Source organism: Anopheles arabiensis, chromosome 3 (assembly GCF_016920715.1).
Source record: "Anopheles arabiensis isolate DONGOLA chromosome 3, AaraD3, whole genome shotgun sequence".
Lineage (NCBI taxonomy): Eukaryota > Metazoa > Arthropoda > Insecta > Diptera > Culicidae > Anopheles > Anopheles arabiensis.
Window position 1 is genome coordinate 50,624,075 of NC_053518.1, and position 22,988 is coordinate 50,647,062.

Genomic DNA, 22,988 nt, shown 5'->3' on the forward strand with positions numbered 1-22,988 from the left:
ACCTCTTCATTACTTTTATCGCCCCATACGTATTGCAGCCATAATTCGCCTTTTTCTGAAAAATATTCAGCTAGACCAATACTTTTTGGACTCACTGTACATACAGTATAACAGTACATCCACACTTTATGGTATATCCATACTTTATGGTGAGTATATCCATACTTTATGGTGTGTATTTTATCACACATCGATATTATTCGCAGCTGTTGGCAAATTATTTAACTGACCGTTTTTCATTTAGCTATAGTTTTTGCAACAAAGGAACCACTCAAGAAGACAGAAAGAAAAGGGAGGCTCATCTCACATCTAAAAACGAAACGATGGGCATATGAAATATCCCGTTTCAAGGAGGGTTAGGAGATGTACGTTATGAATGGACCAAGCAAGTACAGGTAACTAAACGTCCAGTTGTAGAAGCCGAACGCAATAGGGTTGGTGAGATGGACAGGCGCAACATGCACTACAAAAAAAAATGTACAAAGAAAAAAAGAAGAACATGCATCGCAGTCGCGTAGCTGTGAATGAGAATTTAAATAAAGAACGTACGGAAGTACTCCGGCAAGAAATTCAAACTTAACAACCAGCGAATTCTTTCCTTTACTTTCCGAAATCAGCCAATGACGTGTGTGATTCCTTAGCAAGGGGGGAAACCGAATCGCAAGTCGATTAACGACTATATTCAGATGCTTGAGTATAATCATATATCGGCCTATGACTGGAAATGAAGTTGATTATGGCAAACAATTGATGATGATGATGATTTATACAAATGCATGTTCGACATCGCCCTTACAAAATTCATGCAAAATATCATAGAAAAAAGTGATTAATTCCGATTAGTTATACGGTGTTAACTTAAGCAACATTATAATAAACACAATTACAACACTGTCGTTTAAAAACGGTTTTACACTCATTCATATCACAGTATCATTAAATATTTTACAAAAAAAGACCTACGGCCTTTTTAGTTTGGTTGATGTTCACTACATATTGTTTATGTTTTCAGCTATCAAATAATGCAGGAAGAGTAATATTCAAAATAATCCCACAAGTCCACTTCTACTTTTCAAACGGAGATGGATGCATTATGGGACAAACACATACACACTCATTTCTTTAAAGTGCTGAACGGAAATCCGCACACTTAAACAAACAACAGTAGATTTTGATATTATGGCACTCCTATCACACAATTTAAGACAAATAATTCCTGTAATTTTACGATCCACCTACGTTGAGGAGATCAAAGATAGCTTCACATTGTTGCCACTGTGGCGCCGTTTCCTGGGTAGAAACATTAGCGTCCAAGTACTGCAGGACTCATCATCTATAATTTATGAAACTCAAAAACCAGTGATTATCAACTTACATTTAAACACTCAAAGCAAAACCGTGAATGTTAAGCAGAATGCATGTTGTTAATCATAAAGCAACAGCGTTTGATTCAGTCAAATCACATTTTCTACAATAAAACCCTGCAGAAGGTAGAGCACAGATTAACACGTTCAGGTTTACACGCTATGGCGGTCTACAGGGACCACCAGCGAACTTTCCCGTACGCCGGTGGCGGTCCCTGTGTCTTTTGATGGGAGATGAACAATCATTACGATCAACTGTACTCTGCCCTCATGAATGGAAGCAGTGTACAGGTTGAATTTCGTGTTCTAAGAATTATTGCGGTTGACAAAAATCTCATCGGACACACAACAGTATTGATGAACAGTTGAGTTGAAACCTTAGCAAAAATAAAATCAATTTTGCATCGTGTTCTTCTTCTTCTTCTAATTGGCTTAAACGTCCTACGGGGACATGCCGGCCTATACAGGCTTTCAAGACTTTATTCAATACCACATAGCCGCATAGTCAGTCCTTACTACGGGAGGACGGTCCGTTCCAGGCTTGAACCCATTGCGGACGTGTTATTGAGTCGTTCGAGTTGACGAATGTACCACGGGACCGCCCCATTTGCTTCGTGTATATTTGGTTAAATTCAACTTAAATTCAGTTAATGTAGGCGGAACGGAAAGTTAGTAAATTCAGTACCGGGTTGAACCTATTGATGGTAGTTTGTGCAAAGGAGGCAATCAGTTCTGTCAATGGGATTTGCTGCCACATTACAATGATTTGCATCTATCAAGCAGTTTAAGAGCAATAAGTCTGCTGGCAGTGATGAGCTAGAGGCCAAGCACTTCAATACAGGGCCGGTGAGGCTTACCGTCGAAATGGTTGGTGCATTCATGATTATAAGAATCTGGGAATAGAAATAACTGCTAGAAATGAGTGGACGCTCTGTTTCATTCACCCATGACATTTAAATTTAAAAAACAGACGACAGGGTGGAATGCTCGAATTTTCGTACCATCACAGTCTTTAATGCCGCCTAAAAGATGCCAGATCCTGTTCTGCACGTATGCATCCCTAGCTACAAATTTCGTCGGTAGCTACGAAACAGGGTTTGTTGAAGGCAAATCAATTATTGTCCTGTTTATCGACTTCAGGCAGCCTACAAAACCTTAGTCCGGTATGAGCTATAGAAAATCATGCGGCGGAACCACTTTCTTGGGAAGTTGATCCGAATGGTAGAAGCCACTATGAACGAGGTGCAGTGCAAGGAGAGAGTATCAAACTTGATGTCGGAATCGTTCGAAACGCACAAGGTACTGTTGACGAACACAGGTTCTGAGACAATGTGACGGGCTGTTCTGTCTGCTCTTCAACATCGCCCTGGAAGGTGTCATTTTGTATGCAGCCGAAGAAATTGTTTCATGACTTTCAAATGGTTAATGTTTCATTATTGAGAAACAGCGAGTGTGTGTGAGGCGTATAAACGCAGGTGACTCAAATGCAAATCAACAATCATTGATCAGACTCAGACCAACTGGGGAGCAGTTAATTAGTTGATTGGTTGGCGACAGTCCAGGACATAGAGGAGTTCTTCTAACTTGGTATGGTCGCTACTTCGGACAACAACATCTGCAGCAAGTTCCGTGCAGGAGAATCGTGTATACTATGGGCTTCATCGACTGCTGAGATCCAGAAGACTTCGAGCCCGCATGAAATGTCAAATATAACGCACATTGATTCGCCCGGTGGTCCCCTATGGACCCGAGTCTTGGATCATTCGAATCAGCGAAAGACGCAAACGCTTTGAGCGTGTTTGAGTGACGCATTTTCCGACCGCCTTTGGTGGTGTGTTCGAGCATGAAGTTTGGAGGAGAAGGATGAACAACGAGTTTGCTAAGCTGTACGGCGGATAGAGCACTCTGAAGATGGTGAAGGCTGACAGGATACGATCGCTGGGGCATGTTATGAGGATACCGAACTCATGTCTCGCCAAGAAGGGGTTGGTAATCTGGATCAGATAAAGTAAGTTTTGTCGGAGAATGGGTATCTACATGATTGAGATGCTGCAACTAGAGACCAAACATCATGGAGAATTGTTGTTCAGGCTATGTAAGGACAATGTGCACAATCGTAAAAGAAAATATCGATAAAGATAGGGAAAACAGGACTGCATGTGAAGGTGTTTGAGTACAGTCTCGAGTGATACAAAAACACTCGGGGTTCTGTTGCTAAATCCTGTAACCGGGCCATCTTAAGCTAGTCATAGCAACTAATAGAAACAGGGGAGAACGCAATCTAGAGCGTAAAATGCATTTGAGAGATTTAGCGAGAATATATTCTAAGTATATATAGTTATAACGCTCGCAAAACACGGTATTCGCGCAGAACAGAGAGGGACAGAAGGGTCGATTGATCGATCGGATCGATAGGTTTTTGGCTACCTCGTGGGTAGACCACTTTTTTATTTGGATTCCCAAGATGTCACAAAATACAATTTTTTACAATGGTTTTTATCACGGGTTACGCAGTTACGGGAGCACGTCCACTAGTGGATGAGAACGAAAAGAGAAGAGAACGCGTGGTGGGAACGACGGCTTTTATAATCTTTTAACGGGAAATAGTTTAGTCTGGCTAAGTTGCCCGCTGCGCAAATTCGAGCAGTTTCCAGCGCAGAAAATGTACCAAATTCTGCGCTGGCCAGCGCAGATTTTGGCTGGTCTCCCAGCCTGTTCTTCAGCGATTCCTGCGCTGGGTCGAGCAAGTCGAGCAAGTCGAGCAAGAACTATTTATGGCGGCGGAGCAAAAAAACGGTCAAAAAAAAAATTAAAAATATTGGTGCCCATTTTCTCGTCCGCTTCTTCTCCCTCCCTCACCCTGCCTTGCCTTACTTGCGCTTCTGCCCGTGCCTTCCGCCGCCAGCTAATTGGGTGTTTGTGGTGTATGCGTTGATTCTTATATGTGCATTGCGGTTGTGTATTGTTATTGGTGGGTGTTAGCATTTATTAATTTGTGTGTGACCTTGAGACGATGCGGGAGAAGCTGGTTGGGTTGGCTTGGGATTTAAAGTGTTATCGGTGTATTAATGGTTTATTTTATTTCGCGCCGCTGCTGATGAGACCATTCGATGCCCCTGCCAGTTGAGGGTGAAGAAGCCTATTTAAAATAAGCGTAGGAGAACGTCTAACACTAATCTAATATTTTTTTATTTGAACATGTTTGATGCTTCAACGACCTTCTAAGCATCATGTAGCAATGTATAGTGGCAATATTTTTTTTAATGTGCCGAAATCTGTCTCGCGTTTTCGGGTCTCGTCACACACACGCACACACACAGCGCGGGTTAAGTGACCGTTCACTCTATCATGTCGCGATTTCCCACCCCGCCCGGCGCTAGGGATGAGGATGCGCTACATGATAGCTGAACCAGCCTTTCTTCCGATAAGGTAGCCGTACTCGCTCGTGCGGGAGGGGGGGGGGGGGTTGATGGAGGGTGCGTAATCGCGTGCGCGACTTCGGGGGCGCGTGCTCTCGCGCGCGCTTTCGTGGGTGCGTGCTGGCGTGCGCGCTTTCGTGCGTGCGTGCTCGCGTGCACGCGTACGTGCATGTGTGCGTGCGGGCGTACGTGTGAGTGTGTGTCTGTGTGAGTTTGCGCGCGCGTGTTTGTGTGTTTTTGTGTGTGCGTGCGTTTGGAAACCCCAAAACTGTTTGATTCTGATGCGTACATTTTCATCCGCTGCGGCTACAAAGTCCATGCATTTTCGATTTCGCTACCTGAGACACAACTATCGAAATGGCACCACGATCTTTATGATCGGTTCTGCTGTTGGGGGTGTTAAAAAGACACATGATTTAAGCAAACGTGCGTGTGATTTGTTGCACATTTATTTCTAATTCAGCTAGCGGACGCAAGTGGAAACAACATTTTGAATTGAATCCATACAAAAGAGGATTCTGGATTTGTTTATTACGGTGCGCGTATGGTGCTGCACCTGTCCGTCCAGAATCTGGTGGCTTGTTGGTTTGGAGTCGGTATCATGACGCCATGCGACCGGCACTGCCTTGGAATGGGTTCGGATCGGTAGGTTCATGTTTTGGTCGATTGCATTCCGTTGATTTGTCGCGCCGTAGCGGGACACCCGGCAGCAACAAAGTCAAGACAAACTCTTCCCCGAGTGTGGACTGCTATGTCAAGTTCTTCTTCTTCTTATTATTATTATTATTATTGGCGTAATAGCCAACGCGATCATGCCGGCCTTTTCATGACTTGAGTACCACGTAGCCGGAGCCGGTGACTAATCCCTTGCTACGGCGGACGGTTCATACGCGATTAGAACCCACGACGGGCATGCAGATGTGCGGAATGATGGCAGTGCCGCGGGCCCGCTCCTATCTAGTGTGCCACCTGCATACTGCCACACTGTCTCCTGCCCGGTGCATACGCAGCAGGCAGGGGGAAGGATGCACATCCACAGTAAAAAAAAAACCCGTCATGAACCAGCGGTGGATCTAACGGTAGGCGGACTAGGCGGTCACCGAAGATCTCTAGTCTGTAGTATGCCGTATGTCTACAAGTGGACAGAGTGTTAGCGACAAGGGCCCCCGGAAAGATGGTCTTTAGGGCTCCGTGGCTGGAGAACCGTTTGCACCTCCCCTCCCCCCATGGAGACTACAATTCTAGGGCCTGTGACCGATGATCGTAGGGGTCCTATGGCCACACCTCCCCCCCTCCCCCGCCGGCAATATAAGTATACTGTTCTATTTCCCAACAGCTGTGTGCCAGTACCCCCTCCTCCCTGTCATCAGTTACCATTTAGAGGCGCCTCAACACGTCATTCCGCCTAGGGACCCCGATTCCCCTAATCCGCCACTATCATGCACACCTTCCTTTCTTTGACCGATGGATCATAACATTCCGGAAGAAATTACATTTGGCGACAGTTTTGCATACACACGCACACTCACAACCATGCGCAGGATGCTTAGCATATCTATGTAATCCACAACAAACGAAATCAACAGCTTAGTGTTATGCTTAATGCTTAGCACGTTCAGTTCGATGGCAGGCCCCAGGGACTGCCAGTGGACTTTCCAGTATGCCGGTTTCACAATCAGCTTCCGTTCTTGATGCTGGTGGAACGGAAAGTTGATGAAAATCAGCGCCGGGCTGAACGTGTCAATGCGAATTAGGGTTCTGCGCGTGAGCTGGCGTTTCCTTGGTCATTTTTACATTGCATCGATTAAACTCATTGCGCTTTTTTGGTTTGATTTGTAAAAATGCAACTTCATCGCCGCAATGTGTATAAACGGTTTTTTAAGCGCCACAGCAACTCATGAGCATTGTCCACACGCGAGAAAGAGATAGCACTAGGGAGGGAAAGAGCACGGACGACGGCTGACAGCGATTGGCCGTTTGACGCACCAACACATCCAAACCTTCGGCAGCGCGCTCAGGCGAGGGGTATGAGGCGGAGCCAGGGACGGGCAGCTCGACGAGCTGCTCGACAAATTTGCCGTTGGAGAGAAAAGGAAGGCATGATAAAATTCTCAGAACGCCATAACGTCTTCCGTCGCTTTGCGCAGCGGGAGGGTGTTCGAATTAGAGTGCCCGATATTTTGAATTGACGGTTGACGTCAGCTCCGGACTGTAGTGAGGCTATAACGAGGTCGCCACAGGTTGATAAGCGGTACCCGAGAAATAGTCAGGCTGTCATATAGCCAGGCTGCCATAAAGCGCTATAAACGCATGAGGCGAGACATTTATAGACGATAGAGAGCGCTACGAGAAGAAGCGAGAGAGAGAGAGCGATAGAGAAAAAGAGAGGGAGAGAGAGAGAGAGAGAGAGAGAGGAGGAGATAGAAATAGAGAGAGAGACAGAGAGAGAGAGAGAGAGAGAGAGAGAGAGAGAAAAAGGGTCCGTGAAAGGTTAGTAGCCCGTCGAACATATAGCGAAACACAACGTAGGAGACACACACGCCACAAATAAAATCGCGCAAATAAAGTTTTTTTGGTATGATTCACCGAAATTCAAACCTCACGTTAAAGCGTTCTGCGACTAGCGGTGGAACACACGGCGATGTGACGAGCATTACATCTTCATACCCAAAAGTAAGCAACTTCAATTTAAAAAAAAAGTGTAAAAACGCGTAAAAAAGAAGAAGCTACGTCTGCAAACCTCCACAGCAACGTTGCAAACATCCCCTAACCATTTCAAACATTCCATCGATTGGATCAAGTAGTCTTATATATGATTCGAACCCCTGAGGCGTGTGTGAATTCCAATGGCTGATGTGATTGGTGTGTGGTAGTGTGAGTGAAAAGATACGTGCCATTTTGATCCGAACCCTGAAAACCCCTGTAACGTGAACCCTTAAACGTTACAGTCTCGGATTTTGTATGTGATAAAAAGATGATGGAATAAAAGGTAGTGTTGCTTTCTATCGAAATTTGTTCTTCTCAAAACATTTTTTATTTATCTCTCAAAACTCATTTCCGATATCGATTGAACTAAATTGGTAATTATTCAATATCAGTTTTAATGTTTTATATTGAGAAGATAATTTGTTTCTTCTGCTTCTGCTATTTATAAGATTCTTGTTTTTTGCATTATTTCTCATCATCGGAATTCTAATTGGCTACGTGTTTATTTCCTGTTTTAAACGACACAGAAAAAAGGGTCCAAAGTACTTATAACCCAGGTTGGACGCAAGTGCCAAACTTGCAGGCAAAATGGCTGAAAATCTCGCCAGGATTGGACTACGGATCACGTTAAGCGGTTTATATAATGTTTAATCGTTTAAATTTTAAACTAATTCCTTTTTGTCATACTTTATTGCCCCCTGTTAAACATTGCGAGGATTCCGAGTCATCTGCTCGAAATCTTATGGTATTTTGAATAATCTTTATTTTTTATAATTTTTTCCGGAGTTATTCGTGGAAAAGGTCACTATATATATTTTTGTGGATTTTTCCAAAATAATATGTCAAACTTCAGGTGTTCAGTTTGCTACAAATCGCACTGTTATACCTGCTCGGGGGCTATAATTATAATTGCTAAAACTAGGTGCGAAAAACCTGCGTAGGTTCACAAGCCATCAAATGCGAAGGCGCTCGGGCTGTGAATTTATATGGCATGCGAGCCCTCGCGTGCCCTCTCAAATTGCTGTCAATTGCATGGCGGTGTCATTCGAGGCGAGAATTTTAGTCATTTTGCATACATCTTTAAAACTTGCATCCAACCTGGTTCAATTAAACTCGTAAGAATTGGATTATTGTGCTTTCATTTTGTTAAATGTTGACTATGTTACCAACAATAAACATACATTTCTTCATCAACAAATTAAATTGTTGTTTAAAGGATCGACATGTTCTTCGCATATAAATTAAAAGGGTAAAATTACAAAATGAGAGCTACCATATTGATTTACAATATTTCTTCCTAATATGACAACATGATTTAATATACTAGTTTGGTGCTATAAGAGTGGTTGCTGATTCTTATTCTTTCTAGTATTGGTTCCACGCTTATGTTGACCTTTTACGGGTGCGCAATTTTTCCTCTTAAATCGCTCCTCCAACATTAGCTCGTGGGCCGCTAAATCCATTTCTTCCTGTGTCATATCTAACGCCTCTTGCATTTCCATTTGAGCACAATGCACTAAATCAAGATCACAATATTTACCCAGACCTTGTTGCGCTAGAACCTGAAAAATATGTGTAACGAATTAATAATTTTAGCTGTAGGTGTTGTTGCTTGCCCCACATTTAAAAGTGAGCTCGGGTTCATAAATACTTACTCTGCCCACGAGACTCTCAGCCGATCCTATAACTTCTGCCGATAGCTTATGCGTTTCCTGAGGACTGCTTGGCGTTGAGTGAATAAGACGATCTTCCTCAAAATTGGCAACTTGATTATCTGAAATTAAAATATAATCAAGATATTCATCAAAAACAAAACATGATGTTGAGTAATCTACCTTATTTTTTTTGTTGGTAGAATATTAATATTTAGAATTGTGTTGAACAACACAAATCATTTTGTTTCCTTCTACCAACAATATAAGGTTAACTTAGTCCATTTTTACGTATAAAGCGACTTATTTTACTATTACTTATGTACAGCATACCAGAGTAATTACTTTTTTATAAAACCTAATCTATACATTTTTTTAGGAATAATATTATGCACGGCTCATCCTTAAATGCATCAAATGCTAGTAATATATTTAACTATTCATTCAGGTTATAAGCAAAAAACTGTTCAATTAAATGCCGTTCTTCCATAGAAAACATTACGTATGTGATGTTTGTGAGAAATATGTGATGGTTTCATCCTTACCACTAAAAAATCAAATGTATTAGAAAAAACAGTCAATTTAAATTATTGTGTTCATATTATACTACATATCAAAATATATTTACACTTAAAACATTTATAATAAAATAAATTGTTCGTATAAGACCAATATAACTAGAGGGAATATAATACAAGACATGAATAAATATAATTCACTATTGACATGAAAATCGATTTATACAAACCAATAGAGGATCCCAAAACAATGAGGTCTCTTTTAAACGTTTATTGACAATATACTGACAATTTTTGATACTGTCCAGCGACTCCTCAACAGCAAACCAAAGGACTGCGGAAATTGCTTTTAAAAATACAAGAAGCCCAAAAAAGAAAAATATGTTTCATTTGTTTTCCTACACGTATTTAGTAATTACGCACTCACTGAACCATATTGTTAACATGATGATGGCTTGTACATGTAAACCTTCAATTAAAAGACGATGCTGTTACCTGTCCACGCTTTTGGAGTGGATGCTGTAATCTTGTGCAGGATCTGGAGCGACGTGGATCAATACGAATGTCGCATATGCAGCAAATAAAAATGAGTGTCATTATTGCGCAATTGATCTAACTTTAGGAATTAAAATGAAATTAAATTTAATTGGTGTTTTGTGCGTTTTTCTTTATGCATATCAAAGATATATACAGCGTATTACATTTAAAAATGTTTTGCATTTGGGTTTTTACCATTCCTGCAAATTAAATGGTCTGCACATTGTTTGCTTTCCCTTGTACCATTATGTAGTTAAAACAAATATTTCTGAGTATTTTTCAATTTTCCAATTGTTTATGTTTTCTGTTAAATGTTTAACTATTTATGACTAATTAGCTTGAATACATAATTAATGTATTCAATGTGCAACATTCAAAATGTCGAATAAATCCACCACGGCACCGCAACAATTAAATTAGTAACTATCTATTAAATTATTAGTAACTAACTATTAAAATGAAATAAATTAAATTATGGTGTAATAATTGTCAACATAAAAACATTCGTTTTCTTGTATGTCATCGTGGTATAACGTATGAAATCAAGTATTTTAATCGCATTACATATATTAAACTTACCATTTATTTGCGAGTACAATTTGCTGTGCGATCCGATGTTTGCGCTAACAGAAAACAGAACACATTAATATCATATTTGAAAACAACATTATGCCTTCATTCTAATAACTCACTTTGCATTCGCTCGTTTTAAAATTGAAGAATCGTCTAAAACTAAAGGGCGAAGTGGAATTTCACCCGTATGTCCCGTATTTCCTATATTGAAGCCGTTACCGTAATTTCGTCCTATCGGTTCGTCGTGCACGGCATGAAGAATGCTTTCAGCTACATGATTGTAGGTATTAGAACTGTTAACACAGTTTTGCTTTGGCTTCATTTCTGTTTGGCTTGACCCGTCATTTGGGCCAGATAAAACCGTATGCATTGCCGCAGATGCGGCCATGGAAGTGGCAGACATTTTGTTATTATTTGAATTCCACTTTTGTTTTGATCCAAAAGGACCCGGACGTCGAATTGACGACCAAACATTACCAAATAGAGTGTGATTTCGCTTTTAAAAGAAAACATATGAATTACGTTTAAGAAACTATTTCAGTTATGATAAAATTCACTCCTTACCCGATGAGATGGCTCTGGATTATCATCGCCGATTTCTTCCAGATTGCCTGAAATGGCTCGCTTGAGTTCCGGACCGGCTTCGTGTAGTGTCCGCAGTCCGGCCTGAAGCGTCATAGTACGTCGTTTATTTTGATCGCTGTTGAGTTTGCTATCATTTTCTTTGCGCTTCTTAAACCGCCTAAAGTAATCTTGTATTAAAAATGTTGCGTAAAATTTGCCCACTGTAACTTCATCATCTACTCCAGGCGGAGGAACGACCTGGTCTAAAAGTTTCGGATTAGTTCGTTTCCATATTTGTTTGATTGTGTTCCGCAATTCTGCGTTTGCATCGTCGATATTGCCCTCTGTTTTGATTTTCAGTGAGGTGCGCACCACTGCAAACAGTGTCGCATTAAACAACACCGTGCCGTCACTGTTTAGCGGCATGTTCATCGAGACTAGACGCTTACAGGCTACCCGGTGTGGACACAGCTTGCCAAATCCAAGCGGTGGCGAGATTTTTCGTAGCAGAGTCACTACGTCCAGATGCTTGATACGACCCTTCGCGTCAGGATCGTACTCGCTCCACAGGCGCACAAACTCATCCAGATGATGGGGTCCAAGAATAGACCAGTCTCGCGTCAAATAATCAAAGTTATCCATGATAACGGCCACGAACAAATTTATGATGAGGAATGAACACAGTACGTAAAAGGATATAAAGTAAGGGAAAGCTATGTTTGAGCCGCATCCTTCTGGAGAACCAGCATCGTCGGACTTAGCATCGCAGTTTACCTCTCCCGGACGCGATGAACAATCAAGCATGATGTCCTGCCAAGCCTCTCCTGTCGCTGATCGGAACAAAACCAACACTGCTTGTGGAAAGGTTTGGAAGTTGTTGTTTCGATGTATTGATGTTTCATCATCCATTGCTATTTTGCCGAATACCTAGAATTGTTACCGAGACAAATTAAAATTTGTATTCATTACTCATTTATGCATTATTCTAACGTGAGGGACTTATGATTTGTCTAATTTACCTGCATTCCAATTACAGCGTAGATAAAAAACAACATTACAATCAATAATGCAACATATGGCAGTGCTTGAAAAGATTTGATAAATGTCCACAATAATGTACGAATTCCTTCGCCTCTGGCAAGAAGTTTAACTAACCGCATCACTCGAAACAGTCGGAAGAAATTGATCGAGATAATGCTGGAACCACCCTACATTATGAAGAAATTATTTCATATATTAAATAGATTTTTACAATGTTTACCAAGGTACCTTCATTCCTTTGCTAATGTTAACTTCTGAGTATACAATGTCGATGAAGCTTCCAAGTACAATTATAAAATCGAATACGTTCCATGCATCTCCAAAATAGTTCTAAAATAAATGAAGCAAACACAATTGATTTTAATTACGTGCGTTAGTAATAAAAATCATTTCGATTTATTTACTTTGAATCTGAATGCTGCTAACTTGAAAACGAATTCCAGTGCGAACACTGCCGTAAAGATGAGATTCAACAAATCGAGTACTTCTGTATAAATTTCTGGTTGGCGGTAAAACTTCATCGAAAGGGTAATCGTGTTTATCATGATAAGTACAAAAATCATGTACTCAAATGGTTGTGATGTCACGAACCACCACACTTTGTACTGTATCCTGTGCTTGGGTATGTACCGACGTATTGGTTTGGCTTTCAGTGCAAACTCTATACAATTCCGCTGGTTTTTATCTAGATCGCAATTTTTATACTCCTGTTCGCCTTCGTTTTGGAATGTAACGATAACGAAACCGACAAAGATGTTTACCATGAAAAATGCAATTATGATTATATATATGATGTAATACGCCGCAACGATTGGGCGGAAATTGTGTATTGGTCCGGAATCTTCTTCGTGAGAGTCAATCGATACATAAAGCAACCTGAACATCAGAGGAAAAAAAAAGTTATTTACAATGTATATGTAAATGTATATGTACATATGTTTATACATATTTATACTAACCCAGGCCAGCCTTCAAAAGTAGATACAGTAAAAAGAGTTAACATAGCTTTCGAAACGTCGTCAAAATGAAAGCGGTTTCTTGACCAGTATCGTTCCTTTGAAACTGGTTTATCTACGTTGCCATCTTCATATACCAAGTAAGTACCACTGAAATAAGAATAATTTTATCTTCATAAATCTAATTTCAATATCCACACTTTTTATCGCCCTAGTCAATACATTTTACTACATTTCAATACTTACTGGCATTCTGATTCCTGCATTTTAGAACCATCAGAGCATGAAAAGAATTTGCCCTAAATTGAAATAAATAAATGTTAGTATGTACATATTTTTGTATTTACTTCGTATTCCACTTAAAATATGTTGTGTACACACCTATTCGACAACAAATAGTATAATAATAATTACTATGAAGGTGTTTTTATTTAATGTTATTTATAAAATTTTGCAGCTCTTCTATACAAATTGAGGAACGCTAATAAATTTAATAAAGAACACACATATCATAATAAAACACAACTATGTAAGTAAGGAAGCTTAATAACTACGGATAGTCTACTCAAACTCATATACTACTAGATTCAAACATGCCACATCACATACAAAAACAGTAAATACGCTTTCAACCAAACAATTATTAGCACACTCATGTGATATGAATACATATCAAACATAAAGCAAAAAAGCTAGCTAGAAGGCCATATTTGTTAACATAAACGAACCATGCCATTATTACATCAGTTGATCAGTTGATAAAATATTCATTTTCAATTAAAATTATTCTCATACACGATTACAAAGTTCTTGTTCATTTTTGATTACGGATCTTAAAACATTTTTCTTGAGGTTTTATGAATTATACACATTCATTAGGATTAGATTAGGATTAGATGTATGTGAATGTAGTCGCCAAATTTTAACAACACTTACGAGTATTTCCTAATTTTCTATGGCAAAACAAAGTTGTATGACTCTGAATTTCTAATTATTAAATGATTTGCTTAGTTGTTAAGTTTTAAGAAAATCCCTTGTTGAAATACTTACAGAAGTTTATCCACATCTGTTGTAATGATAGCAAATGCAAAAAAATGTTTCATCTTAATTTATGGAAAAAATTTTTGCAAGCATTGGAGTACTGCAATAATAATTAATCCTTCTTCAATAGGAGAAATCCTTCTTTTTCTTAAACTCCTAAACTGTGTAGCACCGGTAATATATAAAATAAATAGTTGGTATTTTTATATTAAATTTTACACCGAGCACTGTGGCGTTATCGTGTATTTAAACGTAGAGCTCATTTTTCGTACTTCAGTTTTAAACCCAGAAAATAAATGTTGAATGTGCTATCGACTTTTGAAAAAGCCATCGTGAGTGAACAGTGTTAAACACCAACGTACATACATAAATATTACTACACCACCTACCATCACTCTACGGACAGTCTTTTTCGAATAGTCTTTTTTTCAGAGTAGATAGATAAAAACAAAAAATGTATGATTTGTGCCAAATGCTTTATCATATCCTTGTGTGTGTGTGTTTTATTTAATTAGCATAATCATTATTGAAGGGTTCTACGATACTATCCAGCTTTTTCATATGAAGTTTGACAGTTGGCGGCTGAAATCTTATCAATACTCAATAAAAACACACACCCCCAATCGTTTGTCGAATATATATGAATATAAAGTTTATAACCGAAGTTGAAGAGTTGGAATCTATGATATTGTGCATTTTATTTACACCTGTTCTCACTTTCCTCTGAATCGTTATCCGGTTGCTATGGATCACAATCCATGAGAATGGATCGCAATCAACTACGTCTGAATCGTTTTCAACTACGTCTGAATCGTTTTCAGCTACGTTTGGATCGTTCTCAGCTACCTTTGGATTTTACGGTAGCTCGCGCAGATTTCGTTTTAGCGCACCGTTTATTTGGTGACCGCGGGACACATTTGCATCCCAAGGAAAGAACTAAACAATTAATGCATTCAATTGTAAAATCTTATCGTATTTTATGAAGCTGTTTACATCACCATTCATACGTTTTTGATTATTAGACCAAGTTTTCCAAACAAACCAGTACAAACCTCTTCTTTTTAGCGTAACGACCTACGTGGTCATTCAGTTTTGTTCAGGGTTTCGAGGTATAGCCGGATATTCCATCTTTAGAATGGAGGAAATCTGTTCTGATGCGTAGAAGCAGACAAATCTGTCAAATGTTGTTCATTGCTTAAAAATGGGGTTTTAACACATATTCTCAATTGGGTTCAAACATAGAACAATACGAAATTGTTGCTTTTCAAATTGTCTGTTATGAGGAGAATCGTGAAGTACGCCGAATGGTCACTAAATAAACTTTGCGCCGCAACGAGTTTTACGCGAGCTACCGCAAAATCCAAAGGTAGCTGAGAGCGATCCAAACGTTGCTGAAAACGATTCAAACGTAGCTGCAAATGATTCAGACGTAGTTGATTGCGATCCAATCTCATGGATTGCGATCCATAGCAACCGGATAAAGATTCAGAGGAAAGTGAGAACAGGTGTAAAATAATGTTCGATAATGTAATAATTGTATTCCAAAAGCCGTACACAACATAGATATTCAAGATCGGGTATCAGATCAGGTAGATCAGTAGCTTGGTATTGGCAAGGTTTGCGATCGCCATGGGCGCCGGGTCTTGGGGGCGCCTTATTAATAGTCTCCATAATACAAAATGGGCACTTCAAGAATCATACAAGTGTTTTTTTTAATAATTCAGGAGCAACGGTCCAAGTAGGCTGTATTGCTTAATAATCGCACAGCTATATTTTCTCCTCGTTCATTTTTTTTTTTCAAACAATATATTTCAGGTTTTTTTTTGTAATTTAACAGTTCTAAACTAATTCCTCTTTATCCTAAAGAAATAATACATCCTTAAACATCAAATAATAACTTTAAGTTTCTAGGTCTACAGCAAACACAGGCGTGCCCCGAGTTACGACCCCCTCGAGTTACGACGATTCGCAGGTACGACGATTTTGATTTTGACAGCTAAAAGTTGTCATTGACTAGAAATTGATGTATTTTTTTTACTTTCTGGGCTGATGACCGTTAAACATACATTTCGAAAGATTCCAAAACTACCCGATCTTGAATATCTATGTTGTGTACGGCTTTTGGAATATAATTATTACATTATCGAACATTATTTTAAAAAAAATGCACAATATCATAGATTCCAACTCTTCAAATTCGGTTATAAACTTTATATTCATAGATATTCGACATACGACTTTTTCAACTTACGCCTTGCTTTGGGACATTTTTTCGGTACCAAATACAATCGTATCTCGGGGGACACCTGTATCCGCAGTACGCGATACTCGATATACGCGAATTCGTAGTAAGGGAAAGCGGGGCAAAATGGGCATGTGGGGCAAAATGGGCACCCTCTATTTAAGCATTATTTGACTACAAAGCTACTTTCCAATGCTCAAAATGTATTCATTAGAGTGTTTTATGAACACCATGTAAGTTTCATAACCCTAACACAACAAATAACCAAGAAAAGTGCAAAATAAGGTTTAGTAGCATATTGATGTAATTTTTGTCACTTCGAAAATAAGCTTAACCCAGTGTCTCAGGGATGCGTTGAAGTTTTACATTATATATTATTAAAGATATGATATTTCTATACAATTTGTCTGAAGAAAGCAAGGCGATCGAATGCGTATTTTTACTAATATAACATAAAATACAAAAATGCTTCACGTGGGGCAAAATGGGCAGTTACGCTTGGGGCAAAATGGGCAGATACTTTTGACAAATGGCGTTTGGTGAGGCTATGGTGTTGTATTTGTCGCCTCAATAATGATAACAGACACAGCTTCAAAAGAATCGATTTTGTAGATTTAAACGTGTAAAAACTGTTTTAATTTTGATAACATATTTTTGGAAGAATTTTAAGGGCTTTCCTGACCAGCAAAACAAAAGATAGAACGAAAATACAATTCACGAAACGGTGCGCAAAAGCATAGACCATTACCTAAGCGCAGTTGTTGTGGCCCATTTTACCCCAGTGTTTTGACGTTTCACAGTTTGTTTACATATGCCCATTTTGCCCCAAGGCTATGCCCATTTTACCCCGCGTGTCAAAATAGCTTCTCGTAAAACATCAACTTTTATTTTACACTGTTTTCATGATTTTAAGTTGTTTTCATTCTATGTTGCAATTTTAATCCATAGATAAATAGTGGAGGCATACAATAATGCATGAATAATTGTGTTTTGTGGCATATTCAATGGAATATTCAGTAAACTGCTTAACATGCCCATTTTGCCCCGCTTTCCCCTACGCGATTCCTCTAAATTTGACAGCTCCATGTGTTTTTTTGCAATTTTTTTAATTCTTTGAAATATTTTATGCTCTTTTTGGATTTCCCTGATGTTCTTAAGGCATTTTGCATTAAATTTGTGGTAAAGTAAATCTTTTTTACCAAAAAACATGAATTCATAACTCTGTGGAGATATTTTTTAGCAATCGGATAATCGGGGCGAGTATGGGCTTCGAACGACGAGATCCGTTCGCCGCGGTTGTCAGAAGGCGCTCACTTGGCGCTCAGTTTTAATATAACGTACCATTGAGAGACCGTAAGAAGCGCGTGAAAGAATGAGAATGCCGGGGTCGAACGTTCCCGTTTGTATGGGGAGAAATCCGCGAGGTTTTGCGCTGCGGATTTGGAACCCTTTTTTTTTTTTTTTTCAATGTAACGTTGCTTTAAATTTTGCTTTAAATGTTTGAAGTGAATTGAACTTAGAGGTATGTAACATTTTGAAAATGTTTTGTGATCTATTTCCAATAAAAAAATTTTTTCATAAGTTTTGAAAATGTATATAAAAAACATAAAATATATCGGAATATAAATATAAATACAAATATCTAAAATAATAAAGTTAAATAAATACGTTATATATGTATTTAAATAAACATAATATATATAATATTAAATATACGAATGTATATATATATATATATATATATATATATATATACATATATATATTTGAATATATATTTGAATATTTATGTATATGTCAATTTTTATGTTTTTCATATAAATTTGTTACACTGCTGAAAATTTTGTAGAAAAATATCTCAAAACATTTTCACCATGTAAATAACGCTAATAATTCTTTAAAATAAATTTAATAAAATCAATCAGTATTTTTATACATTTTTATTAAGTAAATCCAATCCTGTCGCCCCTCCTAAATTTGAACTAAGTTTAATTCAAATTTCAAGAAAGTGAGTAAAGCTGCCTTATAATTGATAACAAATCATCCAATAATGATGTAACGAATGAAATCCAATACCAACGGCAAAATAGATCAAAATTCAAAACATTACCCTCCTTGAATCTTAGATATAAACGTCTTTAAATGCTTGACAGTTGTATCTCATGGTTCTCATTCTCTCATGAGCGTCGAACGGATTTCGTCGTTCGTAGCCGGTACTCGCCCTGAATGACTGTATATCCATTTTTCCTTTTTCATTCAGAACTTGACGAACGTAATTAATAAATTACTTCATTATTACAATTTTTTTACTTTGTGCGAAATTGCTTAGTTCGCAGCATATCTTCATATTTTGTACATATTAAGTGGGTTTTCTTTTGAAATTCGTGTAACATTGTATACATACTATTAATTATAATGCAATATAAGGGTTTCTATTTTCTCACAGATTTTGCAATTCGGTGAAGCTACCATTTTCCATTCGAATAGTTTTTCTCTACATTTTTGTTTTTGTTTATGAGTTCATAATATAAACTTCGTTCCTGTGAGCTCATTTTAGAATTGTTAGCATTTTTCCATATGCTCCATTTTAAATTTTGATATTTTTGCATTATGCGGGGGCTATTGCTATTGATAGCAGATTTATTTTAAATAGATGTTAGGCTGTTTGTAAGTAAAAGTTGTTCCTGTATGTCGTGGGGACATATGCAATTTCAGTTACTATTGTTGTTATACATGGGATTAAATAATAATAATAATAATAATTAGATTTAAACCTCCTCGTATTTTTGGCAACGCAAGTTGATTTAGACTTATCCTAAATTGTTTAAGAGTTCTCTTGAAGTTTCCTATTAGCTTCAATGTTTTGCCTAAATGATATGAGCTTATTGTTAGAATTGAGCCCACATACCATAGCATTAATATAAAAAATGTGTTACATAGAATGATTGTTTTGTTTTAAGTTTATGTCTCTATCTCAATGTATCATAAGGATCTGTGCATTTTTTTATGGCTTCCCAGTTTAAGTGAACCATTAGTCTCAAGGAGTTTGTAATCGTGATTCCAAGAAATTGGATTCTTTCTTCTGTATGGAGCCATGGTATGTGCATTATTGAGAATTCAGAACATTTTCCGTTATCCATTGCGGCTGTTTTGTTCCAATTTACTTTAGCTCCTGCTTCATAGCCAAACTGTTCAAATATGATTTTAATAGTTTCAATTTTACTGCGTGAGTTTGTCATGATAAGAATATCAATATGCGTTAATTACATCATCCGGGATAGGATAAATGTACCAATTATGGACATACTTTGTCAACAATTCCCAGGAAGGCGAATAAATTCGTTTTTTACACAACAATCTGTTTCTATATGGATTTTGGGAGCCTGAAAAGTGTAAATCCTGCACATATATTTACACATATATTTTTATATATGCTTGGTTTTAATCAATAATCCCTGAAAAATCTAATAACTGCTTGAAAATATACCAATTGTGGCCCAGTGTTCCTTTTATAGCCTTAACAGGGTTCCTATTACGGCCATATATTTAAAATCGTGTATTTTAGATGCAAAACATCCTTTCATGTGATGAATTTAAAATAAATTAATGAAATATAATTCAGAACCAAAAACTCTTCTTATTCTTCTTTGGCACAACAACCGTTGTCGGTCAAGGCCTGCCTTTACCACTACTGCGACTTGGCTTTCAGTGATTTACTGATTTTGCCCATAGCAGGATAGTCAGTCCTAAGTATTGGGTCATGATCCATATTCGGGTTAAACTCATCACGAGGATGTAGTCGAGTAAAGCAGAAACAAAAATTAGCATTTATAATTTTAGACACATTTGATAATATGATTAATGTCGTTTAAAGCAAAAATTAAAAAAAAACTTTAGAAATGGCTTCCTTGTTCTAATTTCATGTGATGTTGCCATAAATTTGACAGTAGCTTTTTATCTCATTTAGTTATTTTGGTTTATTTAATTCACTTTAACATAAATTCAAAACATGATCCTGTTTTTCCAAATCCTTTTCATCCAAATCGGGAGTGCCTCAAGGTAGCGTGTTGAGTCCTTTATTGTTCGTTTTATTTATTAATGATGTTAACTCAGTCATTCCACACGATTGTTTTCTTTGTTATGCAGATGACCTAAAGATGTTTAAATCTATATCGTCTGTTGGTGACTGCGTATCGCTCCAAAACATCCTCAACCGATTTGCATCATAGTGCTCATCGAACCAGCTAGTTCTATGCCTCGAAAAATGTCATGTCATGTCCTTCAGTCGTTCACGTTGTCCCGTTACGACTGCTTATAACTTCGAGGGTATAGCAATAAATCGTGTACTCTCGGTAAAAGATCTTGGTGTAACTTTCGATAGCAGGTTATCATTCCTCGATCACATTGACGTTACCGTTAATAAGGCTCGTAAAACAATCGGTATGATAAAACGTTTTTCAATCCGCATAACCGACCCTCTGTGTTTAAAAGCGTTATATTGTTCGTTAGTAAGACCGATTTTGGAATACTGTGTTGTTGTTTGGTGTCCCACCTCATTTACATCGATTGACCGCATAGAAAGAGTGCAGAGATCATTTACTCGGTATATTGTCAGCAAAATGCCCGGCTTTACGTCAGATACCCTACCGGACTATGAGCAAAGATGCCAGCTGTTGGGTCTGGACTCATTGGAGAAACGCCGTCACATTTCCCAAATATTGTTTGTTGCCTCGCTCATATCTAATGCTGTGGATTCACATATCATTCTATCATTCATCCCTGCATTTCTATATTCCAATTCGTTCCTTACTCCCTCGTGCTCCTTTATTTGTTCCAAATCGACGCACTTCAGTTGGTTTAAATGACCCTTTATTACGTGCTGTGAGATTGTTTAATTCCTGCGCACACCTGTTTGACCATCACCTCTCCTTACCATCCTTCCGATCCATCCTCCGAGCAAATATTCAATAAGTTTAGTTAATAGGTATGTTGTTAAGAATTCAATTCAGACAGCAGTTATGTAAATAAATAAATAAATAAAATAAATGATTTTTAATTTATATATCTTGACATAAAGAACGAATGATTGATCTGGCTGCGCCCAGGTCCAGATGGTATTTTAGCCAGTGTTCTTATCAATTGTAATTTTACATTAGCTCCATTCCTAACTAAAATCTACCAGCTTTCATTTATTCTAAAACTTTCCCCACCTTATGGAAATCTTGCTGGCTTTTTCCCATACATAAAAAGGAAAATCACGCCAATCTTAATTGCTGTGGGCAGCCGTGCGTGCCGACCCCTGGACTTACCGTGGCAGTTGCGCTGCCACCGGTCAACGTCCACGGGGACGACAGTGTGTACACACACACTATCGCACACACTAAGCGCGCAAGGCTTAGTGTGTGCCGAGCGCCACACAGGCAGAGTGTGCACGAAGGCCGATCGAGCAGGAGCTCTCGGCAGGGGCGCTCGGTGCGACTGGCGCGCGGCCTACGTTTTAACGTATTTGTATTTCGTGTATATTATTTATAATGTTAAAGTTCTAAAATTTGTAAATAAAGTAACAAATGCAAAAGAAAGCAGTTCATAACAGTGGCGAGATGGGATCCTCCTGCGTAAGGAGGATCCCAGTACGAACCCGCGGACGCAATCGCGATTGGGCACGTCTTTCGCTGCATCATCGCAGCGGCCATCGCAATGGCAAAGGTCCGGGATTCCGTGGAAGGATTGGGCCGCCGCCACCGCCAAAAACGAGGCCCCCGGCTGCCGTCCCATCAAGGGGACCGTATGTGTAGCGCTGCACACTCTCGGCGACGTGTGAAGGTCGCCGGCCTGCAGTCCAAGCAACGCCGGCAGCGTCATCGGCGAGAAAGCTGTCCGCCTTGCTGCTGGGCTATGGGCGAGAGCGTCATCCGCCAGGCTGCAGCCCCAGCTTCAGCGGGCGAGGTTCATTGCCGCCCTGAGATAACAACAGCAGTCGTGTCACTGTGTCCTAAGAGGGTGTGGGATCTAAGCCGCCCTTGATGCAGTGTGGAAAAGGGACGAGGACACATGCCGTCCCGGGTGGTGCCCTGTATTATGGGGGCGAGGTTGTCATGCCGCCCCGGAGGCAGCTACAGTGTCCAAAGAGGGCGAAGGTTTCATGCCGCCCTGGATCCAGCACCACGAGCAACAGCAACGCGCGAAGGAAGGGCGAAGGGTCAAGCCGCCCTGGCTGCATCGTGACCAAGGGGCGTGGGTATCATGCCGCCCTGGATGCAACATCACTAGCATCTGCATCAGCACCAGGCAGCGGACAGCAGGAACGTGTTAAGGAAGGGCGAGGGTCCATGCCGCCCAGCATCAACAACAGCAGCAACAGTGTTACAGTGTCTA

The 22,988-nt window shown here is 39.1% G+C and overlaps 1 protein-coding gene and 1 long non-coding RNA gene across 10 annotated transcripts in view; both read right to left on the reverse strand.

The window, feature by feature from the left end:
- Positions 1–6,036: 6,036 nt before the first annotated feature.
- On the reverse strand, positions 6,037–6,450 carry LOC120903883. The gene is made up of 3 exons (XR_005739670.1): positions 6,359–6,450; positions 6,134–6,136; positions 6,037–6,055 (listed from the first exon to the last, which is right to left on the reverse strand). It is a non-coding gene; the product is annotated as an uncharacterized LOC120903883 (long non-coding RNA).
- Positions 6,451–7,778: 1,328 nt separating this feature from the next.
- Positions 7,779–22,988, reverse strand: part of LOC120905122 (muscle calcium channel subunit alpha-1-like) — a 45,131-nt gene continuing 29,921 nt past the window's right edge. For 6 of the 9 annotated variants that reach the window (XM_040315876.1, XM_040315875.1, XM_040315879.1 and 3 more), the window contains 10 exons: positions 13,577–13,629; positions 13,334–13,480; positions 12,779–13,250; positions 12,603–12,704; positions 12,353–12,541; positions 11,334–12,260; positions 10,889–11,265; positions 10,776–10,819; positions 9,145–9,263; positions 7,779–9,051 (listed from right to left, as the gene is read on the reverse strand). In XM_040315876.1, coding sequence (XP_040171810.1) covers positions 8,824–9,051; positions 9,145–9,263; positions 10,776–10,819; positions 10,889–11,265; positions 11,334–12,260; positions 12,353–12,541; positions 12,603–12,704; positions 12,779–13,250; positions 13,334–13,480; positions 13,577–13,629 — 2,658 coding nt within the window. In that variant the 3' untranslated portion in view covers positions 7,779–8,823. Of the gene's footprint in view, positions 9,052–9,144; positions 9,264–9,889; positions 10,198–10,775; positions 10,820–10,888; positions 11,266–11,333; positions 12,261–12,352; positions 12,542–12,602; positions 12,705–12,778; positions 13,251–13,333; positions 13,481–13,576; positions 13,630–22,988 lie in introns of those variants that run through there. The other 3 variants (XR_005739872.1, XR_005739871.1, XR_005739870.1) reach the window with 3 other exon arrangements.